Below are 19,006 nucleotides of genomic sequence, written 5' to 3'. Positions count from 1 at the left end.
TCCAGCGAGAATCTAGCCGTATCATTTGTTCCCACATGAAGGATAATTAGGGGATTCTTTCCCGCTCCCTTTAGGATCCTTTTCAACCTCAGGTCTACATCCCATATCTTAGCACCCGGAAGACAGCACACCCTTCTATTCTCTGGATCTGCTCTGGTTACAGGCCTGTCTATTCTTCTCAATAAAGAGTCCCCTATCACATAGACCTGCCTTTTCCTAGTGACAATGCTATTCTCCAGTCTCTCCTCTGTTCCCTCTGGCTACAAGTTCTTTCCATTCCTATTTTCCCTTATAATCCTCTTCAACCCAGCCTGTATCCTCCTGGGGCTCATATTTGGTGTAGTCTCCCTTGACTCTTCCCCTTTTCCTATAGGGGTAGTCTCTCTTCTCTTCTTCCTTGCCCTTCCACCTTCAGCAACTACCTGCTGAGCCCCTTCTTCATTTTCCAACTCTGCAAACGTGTTCCTAAACTCTATTTCTCCTTCACTAGCCCGTCTTTTCCTCTGCCTGGTTCTTTTAGTCACATGCTTCCACTGACCACTTTCCTCACCCAGTCTCCCCTCAAAATTCCCCAGCCCTGCTTCCATCTGTAAGTCTGAGCTTTTCCCTTCAGATACCTCATGTCTTTGCTCCATCATCTGCTCAAACCCCTTCCTAAACTCAACCAGACTTTCCACCCGCATCTCCAAACGTTTTTCCTCCATCAGCTCTATCAGATGGCATTTCATGCAGAAAAAACTCTTACCAGGTCCCCCCTCCAGGATCATGTACATACCACAGCTTCCACATCCAGTCATCCTCATTGTGTCTTCCACTATAGGAGTCACTCCCGCAGCTGCCTCCGTATCCATCATAGCCTTCCCACCTAAGTCTTGTTAATCTTCTTCTCCAACAGAACTCCCACTCAAACTCCCCTGTTTACAGCTCTGTTTGCTAGCTCCTGTGCCACTACAGCAGATTGTTATACTGCTGTCGTCACCCTAGTGTCTGGGCTACTTCCAGTTGTACATTAAGTGATGTAACTAACTTCTGTTGTGTTCTGGTGAAGGTTAAGCGGAGGCAAAGTCAGACGTGAAACTCAAAAGTCCTGGTTCCCATTTCTCTGTGCTAACCACTAGACCATGCTCACTGCCTCCTGCACACTAGGCAAGTGACACAAACGTGCATGTGAGCTGTGTGATCAGCTCAGGCACTTGGATACCACAGTGACCAAACTCTTCTTCCCACCCCACTCCAGAAATAGTCTCTGTTTTTAGACTATCTGACTCGCCGACCAGCTGTGATATAAGTCAGTATCACTCTAACCTTTAGAAACTTCCCTGTGTATTACTGCACTGTCACCATCTGATTAATTAAAATCCACCCCCTAATAATACTTGGCACTTTCCTGCTGCTTCTCCCCCATGAGCTCAAAGTACATCACAAAGAGCTGATTGAGCCTTCCCACCTTTTTATAAAGTTGGTGGTGCAGGTGGAACCTGTAGTTAGTAGACTGTTTCCTAGCAAGGGTTGTGTAATCACATCAGAAAAGTACATAGTAAAATGTGATGTGGGAGAAACCTGCCATGAACATGCATGGAAAGAAAAATGGCCCTAAATAGCTTGTGTAGTTTAGGCCCTTCTGGCAGTGTCTGGAGACCTCTTCCTTTCTTTTGTACTAGTAAATAAGTAAGGATAAGATTATGTCACGGAATCATGGATTCCTTGGATTTCAGAGACCTCCATGACATTTTCTGCTTCAACCGTGGGGCTGTCAGCCGGCAAGGGCTCTGCAACCTGAGGTGCCGGAGTTGTCTGCTGCCTCAGGCGGCAGGTGCTGGACCCCCTCCATCCTCTCGCAGTGGGGCTTGGGCTCTCATCCCACCCCACTTGGACTTGTCATCCTTACACTCCCTATTCTTTTTAGTAAAGGTCACAGGTGGGTCATGGGCTTCTGTGAATTTTTCAGAGTAGCAGTCGTGTTAGTCTGTATTCTTTTTGTGAATTTTTGTTTATTGATTGTGACCTGCCCGTGACTTTTACTAAAAATAACCGTGACACAATCTGAACCTTATAAATAAGGTATCACTCCCTCACCTAAAATGGTGACCTGAGTTTTGCCTTCATGGCTTCTGACTAGGTCCAAGGCTCTCCTATCAGGATTATAGAAATAGTGACTCATTTTAAGAGCGTGTGAGGCTGCCCAAATGTCAGGAAATCACTGATTTAGATTTGCCAATTTACTAGGCAGGAGAGGTTGGTCGGTCTGATATCCTTGCAACCCCTGGGGGCAACATTGCATTCCTGGTTACCTCAACTGGGCCTGACACCAGGATATGTACGTATGATCTAATGAGGTCCCTTATGAAATTCTAAACACCTTATGTACAGCTGAGGTTATGGGAAGTCACTGGTCCTTCTCTGTGTCCAGTATCACTCTCCCACACTAGCAACCTTCTTCCTACTTTCCTTTGGCCATTGCTTCAGCAAACTCTGTATGTAGATCATTACAAACTGTCAATTTCCTGGTCCTGCCTGTTATGCAAGTAATGTCATACCTCAAAACACCGAACTCAGGACAATCCATTTATACAGCCTTCAGCATCAGTATAGGGAGCATTCTCTTATCCACCCTTTGTGACTTGCTATAGTAGTAAGCAAGGGATGGAAATCTTTGGGATTCACATAGGTTCCTCTAAATTATTTTTCCTTTTTAATAATTTAAAAGCAAAAAATCTATCAGAGGAATTGTCCCTGCGCTTGAGATGCATTGTATATTTCCTAAAGAAACAGTTACTATTAGACAGTCAAAAATGTGGAAAGAGATTTTAGAATAGACTGTTTCAGTTTTACATGACTATTTTTAAGGGCTTGCATCCCATGTTCGGTGTCCTTTGGAATGGAACTGTCTTTGGCGATGGTAGAACTCATTTAAATGTCGCTTGTGCCTGCATGACAGAGCAAAGCAAACACTGCCACCTGTGGGCTTTAGAAACCAGCCTGTGACTAAAATCTCTAAGGGGTTTAAATGTGGGCACTGTGTCCTTTCTCTTGACCCCGTTTGCCTTTCTACTACCATATCTCTTGCTCCTCCCTTCACCTCCAAGCTACTTGAGCCTATTCCCACTCCTTCGACTTCCTCTTCTCAAATGCAGTCCTGAATCTACTGCCCTCTGGATCCATCCTCTTCATTTCACCTCTTCTGAAGGTCACCAATTACCATCTAAGACCTTGCCTGAAGTAGTATTGTAAAGGTGTGATGGTAGCTTTCCAGTGAGGGCTGCCCGAGGCATACAGTGTCACAGTAGCATGTGTGTGTTAACGTGTGCTAACATCAAAGCTTAAATCCCAGTCTCAACAAAGCCTTGAAACCTCTTCACTGTTCACACCATAGTTGGTTACTTCCAAATCTACCTCTCCTGCCACCTTACATCTTGTCCTGGGTGTTCTGACACCAACTTAAATACCACGTGGCGGAAACTGAATGACATCTTTCTCCTATGCCTGATAACGTCCAGGCTATTGTAAATCCAGACAACTCTTCATTTACAGTCTCTTTCAATTCAATCTTTTCCTTTCCATCCTGACTACTAAATCCCTTATCTGAGCTTTGATTATGTCCTGTTTTGACTACTGCAACTTCCTCTTTTCTTGTCTCTGTCTGCTTAAAATGCTGCTACAAAAAATGTGTTTCTCCCATCGATTCTTAGACTTTAAGGCCAGAAGGGACCATCATTATCATCTAGTCTGACCTCCTGCACATTGCAGGCCACAGAACCTCACCCATCCCCTCCTGTAAGAGACTCCTAACTGCTGGCTGAGTTACTGAAGTCCTCAAATCATGGTTTAAAGACTTCAAATTACAGATAATTCACCATTTACGCTAGTTGCAACCTGCAAGTGACCCGTCCCCTATGCTGCAGAGGAAGGCAAAAATCCCTCAAGGTCTCTGGCAAAATTCCTTCCCTACCCCAAATATGGCGATCAGTTAGAGCCTGAGCATGTGGGCAAAACCCACATTGCTGAACCATACTAGACTAATAAATCACTTTGGCTCCAATTTTGCAAGGATTTAGGTGCTTAAAGTTAAAACCTGGATTGAGTGGAGGGTACTTTTGAATTAACAATTGCCACTATCTCATTTGCAAACTGGTGTGGTTTCTTTCTACTCCATTTAGACATCTCAATGCAAACACTACAGGCTGCTCTTCCTGCACATTTAGTTGTCCCAATGTGTTCTGAAGAACATGGTTAGGCACTTGACTAAATTCAGAACTGGAGAATTTGTGATCTGTTTTTTAACTATTTGAATGCCTCCCTATGTCTGTGATCCTAATGCCTGGGAATGTTGTTTTCAACCATTCCTTTGAAAAAAAATGTGCATGACTCCGATATCCTAGGGCTTTTTGATTTAAGTAAGGGACGTTTGCTCAATGAATGGTCCCTCTCTCTGAAGTTTGCTACTTGGGTAATAAGGACCATAGATTTGTCTCTGGCCCATGCTGATGGAAGCTGTTCATGGAACTTGCAGGATAGAGTAGGAGACTGCTCCAAGCCTTCTCATCGAAAGGAAAGACTCCCCACTGACTTCAACGGGCACTGGATCAGGCCCTCAGGGTGTACCGAAATCCAGTTACATGAGAACTTTGGTTCCAAGAAGGTCTGAGAAGCCAAAAGTAGTTTCAGACTGTGGAGCAAAAGATCCTCTCTGTATGAAAAAAAACAAAGAAGAAATGGTATCACCACCACCCCCTGTGGCTCCTTCTCCACAATATCTAAGGGTAGCAATAATGTCAGAGTTCAGTGGAAACAGGGCAGAAAGCTTCTGTTGCTCTGTCATACTAAGGGAAAAGTTTCTGGGCTGTATTGGTCTGCTCATCTCCTTTGTGTCATTCAGGTGTCACAAAGTGAGAAAACCAGCAAAGCTTCTCAGCTGGTGAGCCCCCTGACATAGAGGAGCCACAAACGGGTGTAGAATTTGGATAGTTGGCTCCTACATTAACCCTCACAGGGATAAGGACATGGGTTAAGTAGACTGCATTCTGGAAATTCCCGGGGGCAAGCCCTTGGGAAACTGTTCACACACATACCTATACACATGTATGTGGGAGAACTTTAGGACAACCAACCTTTGGGGACCAGTACAAGCTGGTAGAGTTTAGAGCAGACATTAGTCTGCTCCAAAATCTGCCAAGACTCTGTCCAGAAAATCAGTGAGTTATGATCAACTCTCTACTGGTCCCCCACCTCCACTGCACCTTGCAGAGACTCTGTGTAGCAGAGAATGAACTTTCATCTCTGGTTAGGGCTGGGTAATCACCCTTAATGTAGAGTGGAAGATCATCTTCGGCAAAATTACTCTGCTTGATTCCAGTCTCAGTTCCACCCTTGGAGTCAAAGAGAGAACCGCCTCCCGCCTCTCCCAGCTCCATCTTCTATTCATCCAAGTAAGATCAGTGTTGAGGATTAAAATCCTTAAATAATAAACTCATGATTGTCACTCTTATGGCTTCTGAATAACCCTCCTGGACTAACCAAATTAAATTAGGAGGCAGCTACAGCCAGCTAGTCAAATCGTATTAATGCTTTCTAATTAAAAAAATATGGAAGCGAGTTTCACTCAAAACATCCCTACATAGATGTTGTCTCCATTTCATATTAAACAACAAGGTAACAATTACTAACACACCCATGTCAACGTCTGTAGTACTAGGAGTCACTGAACAGTAAGTACGACTAACCTTGAAAGGATTTGCCCCAGAATTTTGCACCTTTTTTTTTTAAAGGACCATTACAGCAAAATTAATGCACATTCACCAACCTGTATACTCAAACGAAAAGGTTGGAAGTATCTGTAACTTGAATCCCTCTCTATTGTATGTATTTCACTCTAGTGTAAGCACAAACATGGTGAAGAGTGGTTAAATATTTGATATACACAAGGGTAAACCTGGAACACAAACTGTACATGGGAGTCTGATACTGGAATTAGAATGGCACCTCTGTGGACAAAATATGGATTCAGAAGCATTCGTAGTACATTGATGCCATCTACTGGATACCAGAGGAAAAACAGTTCTGAACTTAAGAACTAAAAACGGACACCGGAAAAACAGATCTGGTAATAGAACCAATCAAAAAGAAAATATGCAACCCTTCTCCAACATCCACAACAAAAATCTGAGAAAAGATCTATTAATGATGATCTCCAGCTGAGCCCAATAGAGGGGGGTTGCTCTGAAAGCTACATAAGCTGCTAAGAGCTTTCCAAACATAGTCCACTCCAGACCCAAAACCAGAACACACAAACCTGTGAACCAACCAGAGTTATTGTAGTCCTTTATGGCACCAACTGTGGTAATCACTAAATTGGACACTTTTTATTTTATGCTAATTACTTGAGTTCAGCACATCTGTTGTCCTCGCTCTCATGAGAAAGGAGAGATAGGGAGGAGCGTGTTTTAAATAGTTGCCCACACTTTAAGTGTTCTCTGCAACCATCCTAGTGATGAGAAAAATTTCAAATTATTGCTTAAACTGACATCCATTTTTCTGCAATGTTTCCTTACAAATCTATTAGGCTGAGTGAAAGCAAGTGATCCATCTTTAATTCTATATAACTTCCAAAACACAGTAATATTTAATAAACTTCAAGTAGCCAGGTTTGTGAGAAGAGAGGACACAGAATGTAAGTATACAAGCACCCTGTTCAGACTCCAGAAATATTTACTTCACAACACTGAGCATGCTCAGAAGCTTAACACAAGTACCTCAGCTGTGTAGTCATTCTGATATGAGTTATTTGTTAACAAGTACTGAGAACTGAAGGACAGTTACTGTACCTCACAAACAGCTCACATGAGCATTTTAACTGTCAAAATGAGAGCCCTTTATAAATACATACTGCAAATTTAGAGATGCCTGCGGAAATCTGGATTTTATTTGAACAACCATCATGCCCTTTCTTAAATATCGTTTTTGGCTTCCCCTCTCCTTCTGAATCGAATGCAGGCTTCTGGTCCTTTCCACTTCACCCCACACACATTCTTGCTCCCCTTTCTTCCTCCCACCTTACCCGTCACTCCATGCAAACCTCCTTCCTAACAGATGCATCTGTTTCTTGCCTTGCACTCTCATCTTCCTGATTTCTTCCTTTTGTGTCTCTTGTGCCTGCAGTGATCTTTCACATCTTGTGTCCTAGTTAAACACCCTCTCTTCATTCACATCTCTCCTTTTAAAACTCCTTCCATGAAGCCTTTCAGTGATAACAGATCAGGGACAGGAATCTGAATGTCAGTGTATAACAATTCACGCACAACATGTGGCTTGTACATGTACCTGCAAATGGCCATTTCTTTGCTCCTATCTCCCCTCCCCCCCCGCAAGCTTTTTCAGGGACTGTGTGAGGGTTGATGAGTTAATGGTTGTAAAGTTCATTGAGAATGTACAACATTATATAAGTGCTACATATTTATTCCTTTATTTGGTGGTTTACTGTTAGTCATGTCAGACAAGGGTACTTCATGAAACCTTGGTGTTTGGCCATAATGATTCTGACCTGATGAATAGACTCTAAACAGAAAACTCAACTTAGTAATAACCTCTACGTAGTTTAGTGGCAGTAGTTTGTATCTTTGGTCAAACATCTCAAAGTGTATGTGCAGGAGGGTGGGGCTGTCACTTTACCAGGGGTAATTGGATCCTGGAGGACTTCTCCCTCAACAAAGATTATCCCCCAGAGTACCTCAGTATTTGGAAGCAAAGTTTTTTTTATTCCTCTTGTTTTAAATTTCCAGTTCCTTCTCTGCCTCCTGGTGCAGCCATCAATTGTCACCCAAAGGGCAACTTCCATTGGGTAAGATAATTTCTGTCCCATTCTCGGTCAGTGGAGTGATCTGAGTGTGGCAGGAGAGATGGTCAACCCCATTTTATTACAATGCATCAGTTTAGTAATGTTTGTCCTGTCATTTCTTGTCTCCCTTAACAGTAGCTATTAATGGAAGGACACGGGGTGACCAAAACAGAACACATGGATACCATTGAGGCCCATGCCGTGGCTCAGCAGGTGCAGCAGGTCCATGTGGCCACATACACAGAACACAGCATGTTGAGTGCAGATGAAGATTCACCGTCTTCTCCTGAGGATACCTCCTATGATGACTCTGATATTCTCAACTCTACTGCTGCTGATGAGGTCACTGCCCACCTGGCTGCTGCAGGTAAGCTTACTTGGGCACTTGTGATTATTTGCCTGCTGTCCCAGGGCGTTAGTTGCAAATAACGCTTGAGTGCAGTCATTTAATGTGACTGATTTTTCTCTTTTCACCAAACCGGGCTGGGTGGATATTGTGCCAGGTTTAATCACAGGGCCCTGCAATGCCAATGGAATGGGTATAGCTGTATTGAGTAACGCCATGTTGATATCCACAGTGTGGTGGAGCTGGGGATAATATATTTATCGTTAAAGTGCAAGTGCCAGCAGTATCTGATTGAGATTTTCTGCCTCTTTAACTTTCTGCACAGCAAAGCGTAACCAGCTTTCATCACCAAATAAAACAGTGTGGCAAAAGAACACTAAGCAAAATAACCCAATAAATCCCCCACAATCCAGACTAGGATGGAAACTGGCACATCTTTAGCCTCCCCTAAGAAGATGCCACTAATGAGCTTGGGCACATTTTAAGTAGGAAAACATTCCAAAGTCATAGGCCTTTTCCAGTGAAGCTCCTACTTCCTGTCCTTGAAATCATGGATTGGTCCTAACCCTATTGGCCTCAAACATAGGAGCAAATAACCAGTCACAGACTGGCCTAACATCATTTCTATGCCAAAGTAAAACCTTGGCGTGCACATGCTGAACAAAAGGCAACCTGTGAAGATGTGGATGTTTACTGCATTTTGTTACAGAGTGGCAGCCGTGTTAGTCTGTATCAGCAAAAAGAACGAGGAGTCCTTGTGGCACCTTAGAGACGAACAAATTTATATGAGCATAAGCTTTCATGGGCTAAAACCCACTTCATTGGATGCATGCAGTGGAAGATATATATACACAGAGAACATGAAACAATGGGTGTTGCCATACATGTTATAACGAGAGTGATCAATTAAGGTGAGCTATTATCAGGGAGAAAAAAACCTTTTGTAGTGATAATCAGGATGGCCCATTTCCAACAGTTGACAAGACGGTGTGAGTGACATTAGGGGGGGAAAATAATTTTCCACTGCATGCATCCGATAAATTGGGTTTTAGCAGGTGGAACTTGCAGCCCAAATGAGATTTATCTGGTTTAGATTAATAACCAGATTGCTAAAATGCCTCCGAAGCAGAGGGAGTGGGGGGTTATCATCAGTAGTCTTGTAGGTCTGCCAACATATCAGGTAAAATTTTGAAAAGGAAGTTTAATGCAAAAAAGGAAATAGAAGGGTTGTTGTCCACACACTCCATCCCTCCCCCTTTGTCCTGGAGCCACAGAGCACTGGGACTGGCCAGAAAACAAGAATTGCATTTTGCAAAAAAAAAAAAATTTGAGGTTTTAACATTTGTTTTTGTTCTGTGTTGAAATGAAACGGAGACCTTTCATGAAAAAACGAGAGAGAGAGAGCGAGAGAGAGAGCGCATGCGACCGACCATCTCCAGAATTGCCAATAGCTTGAAGGTCCCTGCTCTGACTGATTTGAACCTGAGAAACCTTCCTGATAAAAATGTCTTCAAAAAATTGGCCACCAGCACCCCCTTTTCTTAGGAGAAGGCATTAAGAGCAATCAAATGCCTGGATTCTGGTTTCTTCAGGGTCCATCTGTACCTCCTGTTCCTTCCTCTCTGGAAGTCGGTATTCTTTGTGTCACCACAGTGTTTTTCACACCACCACCCAGTTCTGGGATTGCATACTGAGGCTGCTGACTAAGAGGTGGCTGAAACCAAATTCCTTATTTTTTATTCCCAAATATTCTCCTGACTTCCCCCATTCACAATTTAGTTCCACTCCCACCTACATCCCAGACCTCATTGCATCCTTCCACTCCACAGTGATGCCAGTTTTGCACTCCATTTTTTCCTTCTCCAGCTCCTGTCTCCAGGCCTTTTTCGATTCCATTCTTTCCTTAGAGTGTAGGCTCTTTGAGGCAGGGATGGTCATTTACTATGTTTGTACAGTGCCTAGTACAATGGAGCTATGACCTGGTTGAGGTTGAGGCCTCTAGATGATCCTGGAGCACTTACCACTGTGGAGTCCTGGGCCACAAATAAAAAAAATAATAGTACAAATACTAAATGGCTGGTTTCAGAGTAGCAGCCGTGTTAGTCTGTATCCGCAAAAAGAACAGGAGGACTTGTGGCACCTTAGAGACTAACAAATGTATTAGAGCCTAAGCTTCCTGTAGCTCACAAAAGCTTATGCTCTAATAAATTTGTTAGTCTCTAAGGTGCCACAAGTACTCCTGTTTTTCTTTTTATAAATAATGTCTGTCCAGTGCATGGAGTTACCTCCTAATTCCGGTAAGCAAAGTCACCATTAGATCCCTCCTAACATCTCACTTCTCCTTCAGTGTCCTCAAGCTGCGAGGTCACTGTAACAATTATTCAAAACCAAACAAATGGAAAAAAACCTCAAATTCTTCCTTCTCCTGGATTTCTCAATGTCCCATCTGTGGCAGAGCTTTTAATTAAGTGCATGCTATAAAATTCTAGGACTGGCCACCAGAGGGCAGCCTAGCAATAAGAATTGGTAGACTAGGAAGACGGCAGTTGTGTTTCTGATCTCCAGCCCTGTCTCTCCGTAGAAATTCAGAGTAATAATGAATTTAGAATAGAATTGGAAGGTCTCACAACTTGCTAAAGTTGTCTTTGTCCTTTCTGTTTAATTTTTGCCTTCCCTCACTCACCAGATTGCCCTAATACCACACAAGTGATTCCTACCCCTACTATAGGTCAGTGTTATCAGGTCATGTCATATGAAACTCAGTGGGTTGGGAATCCAGTCTGCAATGTCATGTGGATCTTGTATGTAATCTTGCATCTTCAAGTACAAAGGCTATGTATTGCTCTGATTCCGCTTGTGGAGGGGCTGGACTGGATTTTCTTTGTCTTAGTTAATGTGACTACCCAATTAACCAGCAACAGCAGGCTACTTCGGGAGTGCTGGTCAGCCCCTCCATAATTTTCCCATTCTTCACAGGCTTGGAAGAGATGAGAAGCAATATCTGAGATTTGAATTTTGTTCTTCCCATGAAATACACATGGCACTAGTCCGGGGTCATCAATAATATAACACTTAATATGTCTGTAGCAATTAATGTTCAAAGAGTTATATAAATGTAAGCTAATTGATTTTTGCAACACCCTTGTAAAACCAGTTATGAAATATTTCCATTTTGCATATGGGGAAACTGAAGGGCAGAGGTTGTGACTTGTTCAAGAGTCAAATAGCAAGTCATTGACAGAGCCAGAATCAGAGCCCAGGGCATCCTGACTCCAAGCCCTGTCCTCATTCCTCCAGACTACTAACAAAAACGGAGAAAACTACCCCTTCCCTGAGTTCAGCGTGCAGAAGGCCGAGCTGCTTGCTGCAGGAAATCTGGTTTTGAAGTTTGCTTTTGAAGGTTTTAATTTCAACTCTGCGTTTTGGTGCTTCCCTGCTGCTCTGCAGATCACTATTACCGGGGCATTACGTGGCCTGGCAAGTGGAGGGCCCAGAGCTGGAGAGCATAAAGCAATGTCCATCCTGCAGTGATGCTGGTGCCTCATCAGAAGATTTTTACTGTTCATAATGCTTTCAACAGTAATGCTTAAAGCAGCTTCAGCAGGGGTTTATTTTAAAGGAATGTTGCCAAATAGGTTAACAATACCATTGTGCAGAACAGTGCTAACTGCATCACCCATACAATAATACTTAATCCTGCCATGAGTGCAGGGACTAGACTAGATGACCTCTCAAGGTTCCTTCCAGTTCTATGATTCTGTGTCTGTGATTTTTTTTTTTTCATTTTCATTTTATAATTGCAATAATCTTAGGGCAGGGCATTTCCTGGTGTTAATGGCCACTGCTTGTATGTCAAGCTTTTACCTCCCCTCGCTCAGCGGGTCATTAATCGCTAAGGGATGCTCTGCACCTTGATCATTATAGCTTATGTGAGTCAGCGGGATTTGCATACATTTCAGTACAGTGGAACCTCAGAGTTACGAACACCTGGTAACTCTGAAATGTTTGTAACTCTGAACAAAACTTTATGGTGGTTCTTTCAAATGTTTACAACTGAACATTGACTTAATACAGCTTTGAAACTTTACTATGCGGAAGAAAAATGCTGCTTTTAACCATCTTAATTTAAATGAAACAAGCACAGAAACAGTATCTTTACCTTGTCAAATCTTTTTTTTTTTTTAAATTTCCCTTTATTTTTTTAGTAGTTTTTTTAACACAGTACTGTCCTGTATTTGCTTTTTTTTTGGGGGGGGGGGGGCGGCGTCTCACATCTATGCTGTTGCCTAATTGCATACTTCCGGTTCCAAAATAGGTTTGTGGTTGGCCAGTCAGTTTATAACTCTGGTGGTGTTTGTAATTCTGAGGTTCTACTGTACTTGTAGTAGCCAAACACAGGTGCATGTAGTGTGACTCCCTTGAGCCAATTCCTCAGTCACAGAGAAATCTAATAACCTGGATTTGAATTGTAGAAGTTAAAGATAGAAAATCCCTTTTATGTTGACCAGTTCATTTCTTCCCTAGTCCTGGTGCAGGATTATTCTTGGCTAGAGTATGTTCTCCAGTACTGTGGTTTTTTGTAGCGGTCCTCCTAGGTTTTACTCTGTTTAAATTCTCTCTTTTAAGAGCATAAAAATAGCCAATGGATCAGCCCAATTGTCCATCTAGCTTAGTATCCTGTCTTCTGACAGTGGCTGGTGTCAGGTGCCCCAGAGGTAATGAACAGAACAGGCAATCATTGAGTGATCCATCCCCTGTTGTCTTGTCCCAGCCTCTGGCAGTCAGAGACTTAGGGATACCCAAAGCATGGAGTTGCATCCCTGACTCATCTTGGCTAATAGCCATTGATGGACCTATCCTCCATGAATTTATCCCATTCTTTTTTGAACCCAATTATATTTTTGGCCTTCACAACATCCCCTGGCAATGAGTTCCACAGGTTGACTGTGCGTTGTTTGAAGAAGTACTTCCTTTTGTTTGTTTTCAACCTGCTGCCTATTAATTTCATTAGATGATCCCTGGTTCTTGTGTTATGTGAAGGGTTAATAACACTTCCCTATTCACTTTCTCCACACCAGTCATGATTTTATAGACTTCTATCATATCCTCCCTTAGTCATCTCTTTTCTCAGCTGAACAGTCACTGTCTTTTTAATCTGTCTTCGTATACCCTTCTCTCTACTGTTTCCAATTCTAATTTATCTTTTGTGAGATGGGGCAACCAGAACTGCACACAGTATTCAAATTGCGGGCGTACCATAGATTTATTTAGTGACATGATATTTTCTGTCTTATCTATCCTTTTCCTAATGGTTCCTAACATTGTGTTCGCTTTTTGATTGCCATTGCACATTGAGCGGATGTTTTCAGAGAACTATCCATGATGACTCAGATCTCTTTCTTGATTAGTAACAGCTAATCCTCATCATTTTGTATGTATAGTTGGGATTATGTTTTCCAATGTGCATTAATTTGCATTTGTCAACATTGAATTTTATCTGCCATTTTTTTTGCCAATCACCCAGTTGAGTGAGATCCTTTTGTAGCTCTTTGCGACCAGCTTTGGACTTAATTATCTTGAGTTCTTTAGTATTGCCTGCAAACTTTGCCACCTCCCTGTTTAGCCCTTTTTCCAGATCATTTATGAATATGTTGAACAGCACTGATCCCAGTACAGATACTTGGGGGACCCCCCTATTTACCTCTCTGCATTCTGAAAACTAGCCATTTATCCCTACCCTTTGTTTCCTGTTTTTGTATCCATCAGTTTTTTGATCCATGATAGGGTCTTCGCTTTCATCCCATGACAGCTTACTTTGCTTAAGAGGCTTTTGTGAGGGACCCTGTCAAAGGCTTTCTGAAAGTCCAAGTACACTATATCCACTGGATCACCATGGTCCACATGTTTGTTGACACCCTCAATGAATTCTAATAGATTGGTGAGGCATGGTTTCCCTTTACAAACGCTATGTTGACTCTTCCCCAATCATATTGTGTTCATTGATGTGTCTGATAATTCTGTTCTTTACTATAGTTTCAACCAATTTACCTGGTACTGAAGTTAAGCTTACTGGCCTATAATTGCCAGGGTCATGTCTGGAGCCTTTTTTAAAAAAAAATTACGTAACAGTAGCTATCCTCCAGTCATCTGGTACAGAGGTTGATTTAAGCCACAGGTGGTTGTTCTGCAATTTCATATTTAAGTTCCATCAGAACTCTTGGGTGAATATCATCTGGTCCTGGTGACTTATTACCAAGAATCCTAGAAATCCGTTTGCCGTGGAATTACGTGGAATTTGCTTTTTTTACAGAGAATCTTTAGTTTTACATTTTGTGAAAAAATAAGAATATATATTAACTATTAACTAAATTTTACTGAAAGTTAGGATGACCATGTTTCCTAAAGTGAAAATGGGACACCATGTGGGGCTGGCCTGAGCCACCGAAGCCAACAGCCTGAGCCCCAGCACCTGGCATCACCTCCCCCGTCCCCCTCCCCAACATTCTTCTGAGCCCCCTGTAGGGTGCATGTCCCACTTTCTTTTGGCAAAACTGGGCATATGTCCCATTTGCAAACAGGACAAAAGCCCAGTTTTGCCAAAAAAAGTTGGGACGTTTAGGACAGGGCTTAAAAAGGGGACTGTCCCAGCCAAAACAGGACACATGGTCACCCTAGTTCAACTGATACCTATGTATAGTGTGGCTAGGGGAACTAAAGTTCAGCATTTCATTTTAATCGCGGGGAAAATGTGGATTTTTATTTTTATTGGGGAATTTTGTTTTTGTATCATGGAAAAGTAGGATCCATGCTTATTACTGTGTAATTTATTAATTTGTTCCCAAACCTCCTCTAGGGACATTTCAATCTGGGACAGTTCCTCAGGTTTGTTACCTAAAAAGATTGGCTCAGGTGTGGGAATCTGCCCCACATCCTTTGCAGTGAAGACAGATGCAAGGTATTCATTTAGCTTCTCCATAATGGCCTAGTTTTCTTTGTGTGTTCCTTTAGCACCTTGATTATCCAGTGGCCCCACTGACTGCAGCACTTGGGTTATTTTTGTAGTTGGGGGAAGACTACAAACAATCCCGAAGAGTAATTACATAATTGGGAGGAGAATTCTGTGAAATGAAATATGCAATATGCACTGGAGGCCTAACTTTAGGCCTAACAACATGGACAGAGTTTCTTGAAATATCCCTCTGATCCCTGCAGGGAAAGAAGTTTTAGTGTTTTGCAATGAATTTTGGCTACTTTGGTCCAGATGAGGATAAAAGCCCCATTATTTATTTATTTGTATTACCTGAGCCCTTCAGAACCTGTTCCAGTTGGCATAATGGTCACTTCTCTATCTTGTACAGTTAATAGATTGTGCGCTGATTCACCATTTGTGGTTTGGTTCCAGGCCCGGTGGGAATGGCAGCAGCTGCCGCCGTGGCAACAGGTAAAAAGCGAAAGCGACCTCATGTGTTTGAGTCCAACCCATCCATCCGCAAGAGGCAGCAGACACGTTTATTACGGTAAGGACCCTCTACTGCAGCTGTCTGTGGCTTCTGCATGCTAACAACCATGTCCATTTCTGTTTGTGCCTTTACAAAACCCATTTGTTGTTAAGAGATCAGGGACTGGCCACGTTGCTCAGCTGAGGGCATCTTTGGCAATTTGCATGGAACCTGAGGGCTGCACTTAATTTGTAAAAATGGATCAGATTGCAGCTGTTCTCTGCTTTAATATGGTAGTCTGACCCACAGAGACTGGAGTCACCATTCTGATAGTATTCACTATTTATTTCTATTCCTGTCTGATCAGAAATTTAGTCCATGTCATCCTAATTACCATCTTGCTTTCTTCCATTTAAAATCTTAACTACTGCTAAAGCCATTATCTTGAGAACCATTGGAGCTACAATATCGCATCTCTGGAATGGTATAAACCGTTCACCACCATCACAAGGGATGCATCTTTATTCAGTATTTTTATTGTATTATTGAATGGGGCCTCTTATAAGTCTTCCCAATAGTTCCACAAGATGGAAATGAGCTAACACTTGTCCTTGCACTCCCTATTCTAGCACAGCTGAAGTGGCACATAGCAGAGTGCATCACATATTGGGTATTTTCAATAAAAATGTCCTGGGTGAAACTTCATTATAGGGGCATTAGCTCTTTCTTCCCTTTTCTGCCACAAATGACTTGGGTAAAACACTGGCAAAGCATGTCAGTTTTGTGCATTCTGTCAGTTTGACAATCAGAAGAAAAGAATGTTGCCATTTTGTCAAAATAGTTAAATAGTCAATGTCTGTCTGCTTAAATCAGTGTGCAAGCCAGATGGGAGCTGGTGCAGTGTCTCTGACACTGGAGCTTCTATATGGTATCACATGATGACAGCTTTCAACAGTACATCCACTGTTGAAGGGGGCTCAAAAACGCCCATTTGAATTGATAACCTTAATGTTGCATAAAGTGGCAACTTACATCGTGAGAACTGCTCCTCCTCCCCTATATAAACTTTCTACGATTTGCTCTAGCAAAGTCACTGCCATTTTCTTGTCAATTCTCTCACATCATTTAAATGTTACTACAAGGAAAGAAGTGGTAAGTATGAGTGTTTCCCCATGGAGGGACCATCCCAAAGGGACTCACTGATATAACAGGTGGCTGAATGTACACATTTCCCTTAGCCAACCGTTGCAATGTCTCTGTTTCTTGCTTACCACATTTCAATTATAGTTTTGTGCAGGATTGACGTACCAGTGAATTATTCAGCATTGTTGTGGGTGATGAACATAAAATAGTTGGTGTGTGTGGGATTCTTTATCTGTAAAATATTTCAAAGTGCTCTGCCTATACATTCTGTATTGTTAGTCAGTGGATGACTGTAGCTTGTTCCTCCCTCTTTGTTAACTGATCATCCACAGGCATCAGAAGATTAATTTCTCCCCAGTGTTGCATGATTGGTCAAGTGCATCATGGAGGTTTTCTTGACATCCTATAAGGCATCGAGTGTTGGTCATTGCTGGAGACAAGATTCCCAGACATGATGGGCCCAATGGTTCGATCTGTTGTGGCATATCCTCTGTGCCCTTAACTTCACTGCTGAGAGATAAATGTTCATTTCTTTCCCCTCTCTGTTTTACTTTACTTTTCTTTTTCATGAACATGTTTCCTTGTGAAAACTAGAAACTCCATAGCTGAGCTATAGTCTGGCAAAAGGGAACATAGCAGGCCCATGGGAGCAAAGGGGTGCTTGTGTGGCCACTGTTACTCACCAGGATTTCCTTTCACACCTGCTTTTGGAATGGGCAGTGTCAAGAGGAGGGATTATAATCTGAAGGACAGTGGCTGCAATGGGCCTTAATTTTATCGTCTCCCCTCCCCTTGTTTTCTTCCCCTGTTTCAGGAAGCTCCGCGCCACACTAGATGAATATACCACCAGAGTGGGGCAGCAGGCCATTGTTCTTTGCATATCCCCCTCCAAACCCAATCCTGTTTTTAAAGTGTTTGGTGCTGCACCATTGGAGAATGTGGTAAGTCTACCTGGGAAGGGGAAAATGATCTAAAATGAGTTGTTTGCTTTCTGTGCATGTTTCATCTTGGCTTACAGCTCTTCTAAGAGCCAGTCAGTGGTGTCAGCTTCAGGTTTGAAAAACACACATACCTGGAGCCACAAGATCAAATCCCGGCATGGTGAAGAATCTCCCTAATACGGGGCTTTCAGATAAGGCCTTAATACTAAGGTCCCACCTGCTCCATTTAGACGCTAAAGGTTCCCTGTCACTTCTCATAAAAAAAAAAAAAAGGAGTTTAGCTTAGTGTTACAGACCAAAATTTCCCCTTTCTCCATTTCTGTGCTGTGAGCTGATTGTGCATCTAGATGCTGCCTTCACCCTAAAGATGGCTGCATTCAGTGCTATTCTGTCTACCATGTGGAGTACTTTGCCTGGGGAGCTATGGAATGAGATCAGGGCTTAGAGCATGTATTGCTCGCACCAATGAGCTTTGGGCTAGGCTGAGGTAAGATAGGAAGGATCTGACAGTACCACCATGGATGGCTGTCTTGAATGGTCAGGTGCGTGGTGGGAGGAGGGAAGGGATTTAGTGGGACTTCTGGGACCAAAGATATGCATGTTGTTACATTGCTCTCATTTAGCTATGATTATGGGATGTTACTTACAGATTTAGTTCCCAACCACTGGTATATGTAGCAGTTCTGGGACTTTAATCTTTAGCCACTGGTGCTTGGGCTGGCCAGCAACCCCTCAGCCGGTAGTCCCCGCTGCAGTTCCTCTCAAACCTGAAAGATGAACTTGTAGTTCTGCCTCTGTGCTGAGCTACATACATCACCAAATCTCCTGCCCTGTTTGCTGTGACATGCTATATCTTACGATGCAGCTTGGGCTGCTCCAGGCCTTACTCTTGTGGAATCTGGGGTTTGAAGCAACCCAGTCTCCATTGGGTCTTAGGTTAGAGGAGTGTATCCAGTTCAGTAGGAGGCAAGCTGTGCTGGTGCACCTGAGGCTGAACATACAGTTCATGTAGATACCTGCATTGGGAGGGTGGGGCCTAAGGGAGTCACTGGATGGTACTGCTGAGGTCTCAATCTGACAAACCAGTAGTTACCTGGAATAGTTGGAGACCACCAATTTCCAGGACAGTCAGGAAGGACTGGACTCTGCTGGTAAGTAGAAAGGGTTTAAAATCATCTCGGCTGTCAGTGATTCCAGCTACCCTTGAATGAACTTCCTTGAGCCTTGCAGGAAATGAGGGGATCATCCTGGTTGCAACAGCACCGTTGCTTCCAAACTTTTATTAAAAGCATTCTCGTGCCCCCCC

The 19,006-nt window shown here is 42.8% G+C and overlaps 1 protein-coding gene across 4 annotated transcripts in view; it reads left to right on the top strand.

Moving 5' to 3' along the window:
* The window catches only part of NRF1 (nuclear respiratory factor 1), a 128,411-nt gene that overhangs the window by 41,633 nt on the left and 67,772 nt on the right, over positions 1 to 19,006 (top strand). For 2 of the 4 annotated variants that reach the window (XM_043499471.1, XM_043499475.1), the window contains exons 2-4: positions 7,970 to 8,198; positions 15,580 to 15,694; positions 17,574 to 17,700. In XM_043499471.1, coding sequence (XP_043355406.1) covers positions 7,976 to 8,198; positions 15,580 to 15,694; positions 17,574 to 17,700 — 465 coding nt within the window. In that variant the 5' untranslated portion in view covers positions 7,970 to 7,975. Of the gene's footprint in view, positions 1 to 7,965; positions 8,199 to 15,579; positions 15,695 to 17,573; positions 17,701 to 19,006 lie in introns of all 4 variants that reach the window. The other 2 variants (XM_038407906.2, XM_043499482.1) reach the window with 2 other exon arrangements.

The sequence above is a fragment of the Dermochelys coriacea genome, chromosome 1, assembly GCF_009764565.3.
Source record: "Dermochelys coriacea isolate rDerCor1 chromosome 1, rDerCor1.pri.v4, whole genome shotgun sequence".
NCBI lineage: Eukaryota > Metazoa > Chordata > Testudines > Dermochelyidae > Dermochelys > Dermochelys coriacea.
Note: the sequence above shows the minus strand (reverse complement) of the source record. Positions and strands in the feature narration are given on the sequence as shown.